This window comes from Heterodontus francisci, unplaced genomic scaffold (assembly GCF_036365525.1).
Source record: "Heterodontus francisci isolate sHetFra1 unplaced genomic scaffold, sHetFra1.hap1 HAP1_SCAFFOLD_1062, whole genome shotgun sequence".
In the NCBI taxonomy this organism is placed as follows: domain Eukaryota; kingdom Metazoa; phylum Chordata; class Chondrichthyes; order Heterodontiformes; family Heterodontidae; genus Heterodontus; species Heterodontus francisci.
In genome coordinates this window covers 5328-7602 of record NW_027140665.1, presented here as the reverse complement: position 1 = coordinate 7602, position 2275 = coordinate 5328, and the positions used below count along the sequence as shown (strand labels likewise).

At 56.2% G+C, this 2275-nt stretch overlaps 1 protein-coding gene across 1 annotated transcript; it reads left to right on the top strand.

Annotated features, from left to right (window-relative positions):
* Positions 1-607: 607 nt before the first annotated feature.
* LOC137360464 (suppressor of cytokine signaling 3-like) lies at positions 608-1873 on the top strand. Its single transcript, XM_068025888.1, has one exon. The coding sequence runs from the start codon at positions 611-613 to the stop codon at positions 1250-1252; it is 642 nt and encodes a 213-aa protein (XP_067881989.1). The 5' UTR covers positions 608-610; the 3' UTR covers positions 1253-1873.
* The last annotated feature ends 402 nt before the right edge of the window (positions 1874-2275 follow it).

Here is a 2275-nt window from a genome sequence, read left to right as displayed (position 1 = left end):
CCGGGTACTGCCTGTGTGGAGTTTGCAAGTTCTCCCTGTGTCTGTGTGGGTTTCCTCCGGGTGCTCCGGTTTCCTTGCACATGCCAAAGACTTGCTGGTTGATCGGTAAATTGGCCATTAGCAATTGCCCCCAGTATAGGTAGGGAAATATGGGGACAGGTGGGGATGTGGTAGGAATATGGAATTAGTGTAGGATTGGTATAAATGGGTGATTGATGGTCGGTACAGACTCGGTGGGCCGAAGGGCCTGTTTCAGTGCTGTATCACTAAACTAAACTAAAACTAAACTCCGGGACTGAGCTCCCGCAGCTTGAGAATTCCACAGATTCACACTCCGCCCCCCCCCCAATCCGATCCCGCGAGCTTGAGTTGGTAAGAAGCCGAATATTGCAACGACGTCTAATACGTGAGCACGTGCTGCCTTTTGTTTTGGAGTTTTTGTTTCCCCAGAAAGGCTCACATGTGGAACTTTGCTCAGTGCCTTCTGCCCAATGCTGAATTTGTTCTTTTCTTCTTTGTTTCTCTCCCAGGATGGAAGAGGTCGGCTGAAGGCGATCTGGCAGTGGGGTGAGGGAGGGAGGGGGGGGGGGGGGGGGGTGCAGGAGGCAGGATGGAGGCGGAAGGAGGAAACGGCGAGGGAGGAAAGACGACGGAGCCCGACGCCAGCTACCGCTTCAAGGCGTTCGCCGGAGACTTCGGGCGGGTGGAGAGCGCGCTGGAGCGGCTGGAGGCCAGCGGCTTCTACTGGGCCGCCCTCTCAGGGGGGGAGGCCAGGTCGCGACTGGCGGGCCAGCGGGTGGGGACGTTCCTCCTGCGCGACTCCTCGGACCCCCGGCACCTCTTCACCCTCAGCGTGCGGACGGAGGCGGGCATCACCAACCTGCGGGTGCGGCAGCGCCGGGGCCCAGGCGCCGGCGGCTCCTTCTACCTGGAGGCGGAGGGGAGCAGCGGCCCAGGAGGAGGAGGAGGAGGAGCCGTGGCCACGGCCACTTACAACTGCGTGGTGCGGCTGGTCGACCACTACGTGCGGCTCTCCGGCGAGGCGGGGAAGGAGCTGTGCTGCCGCGGCGACGGCGGCGGCCAGCAGCTGGTGCCCCTGGTGCTGCGGCGCCCCCTCCTCTGCAAGGTGCCCGCCCTGCAGGACCTCTGCCGGCGGGCCCTCGACCTGAGGCTGGCACTGGGCCCGAGGTCCAGGGCCCAGCTCGAGACCCTCCCCCTGCCCAAGGGGCTGATCGACACACTCGGGGACTGACGGAGGACGATTACCTATCCCCATCCGCACCCTCCCATCAACCTCTGCTAATAGGCCGGCCCACTTAAAGGCACAGGCACCCCGCCCTGCGCAGGACACAGATGGAGACCATGAAAGGGCCAACAATGCCTGGACGATTAAAGAGATCTTCAACATTGAGAGCATCGCCTGGACAACTGAAGGGATCTCATGCCAATTGAAACTTACATGATGGACTGAGTTGTGTAGGATCAGAGGGAGAGTTTTACTCTGTATCTAAATGTCGTGCTCTAACTGTCCTGGGAGTGTTTTGATGGGGACAGTGTCGAGGGAGCTTTACTCTGTATCTAACCCCCTTTTTTTTGTAGAGGGAGCTTTATTCTGTATCTAACCCCCATGCTGTACCTGTCCTGGGAGTTAAGATGGGTCGGTTTTAACAGTCACATAATGATCCAAATAATTGTGCTCAATATTTTTCTGTAACAAAGTTCTCCGATGCAGGGTAATGCTTCGGTTCATTGTCTGTGCCTGGGGAAAAGGTATTTTTTATGTTGAGATTCCTGCCATGTTTGAACCTGTGTTATGCTGGAAGTTTTGTTGAAGTATTTATAAGTACAAGAAAATATATCTTAACTGCTCACACGCTTGTGTGTCTGATTCAGCACTGTCTGCTCCCCGATCACTCATCCCCCTTTGCAAATCTGCAGCTCTCTCCCATTCTCCCAAAAAGTCATTTCCATATGGACTGCCCCATCCCTCACAACACCTTCCCTCCATCTCCCCATCCCGACACAAATAGCTGAGCTGAGACACAGAGGGAGGGAGAGACAGACAGACAGAGGGAGAGACTGAGAGAGGCACACATAGAGACAGAGAGAGAGAGACAGAGAGAGAGAGAGAGACTGAGAGAGAGACTGAGAGAGGCACACATAGAGACAGAGAGAGCGAGAGACACAGAGAGAGAGAGAGAGAGAGAGAGACTGAGAGAGAGACTGAGAGAGGCACACATAGAGAGAGAGAGAGAGCGAGAGACACAGAGACAGA

Coding starts and splice junctions, on each gene's coding strand:
- LOC137360464 (XM_068025888.1), top strand. CDS start 611: ATGGAGGCGGAAGGAGGAAACGGCGAGGGAGGAAAGACGACGGAGCCC.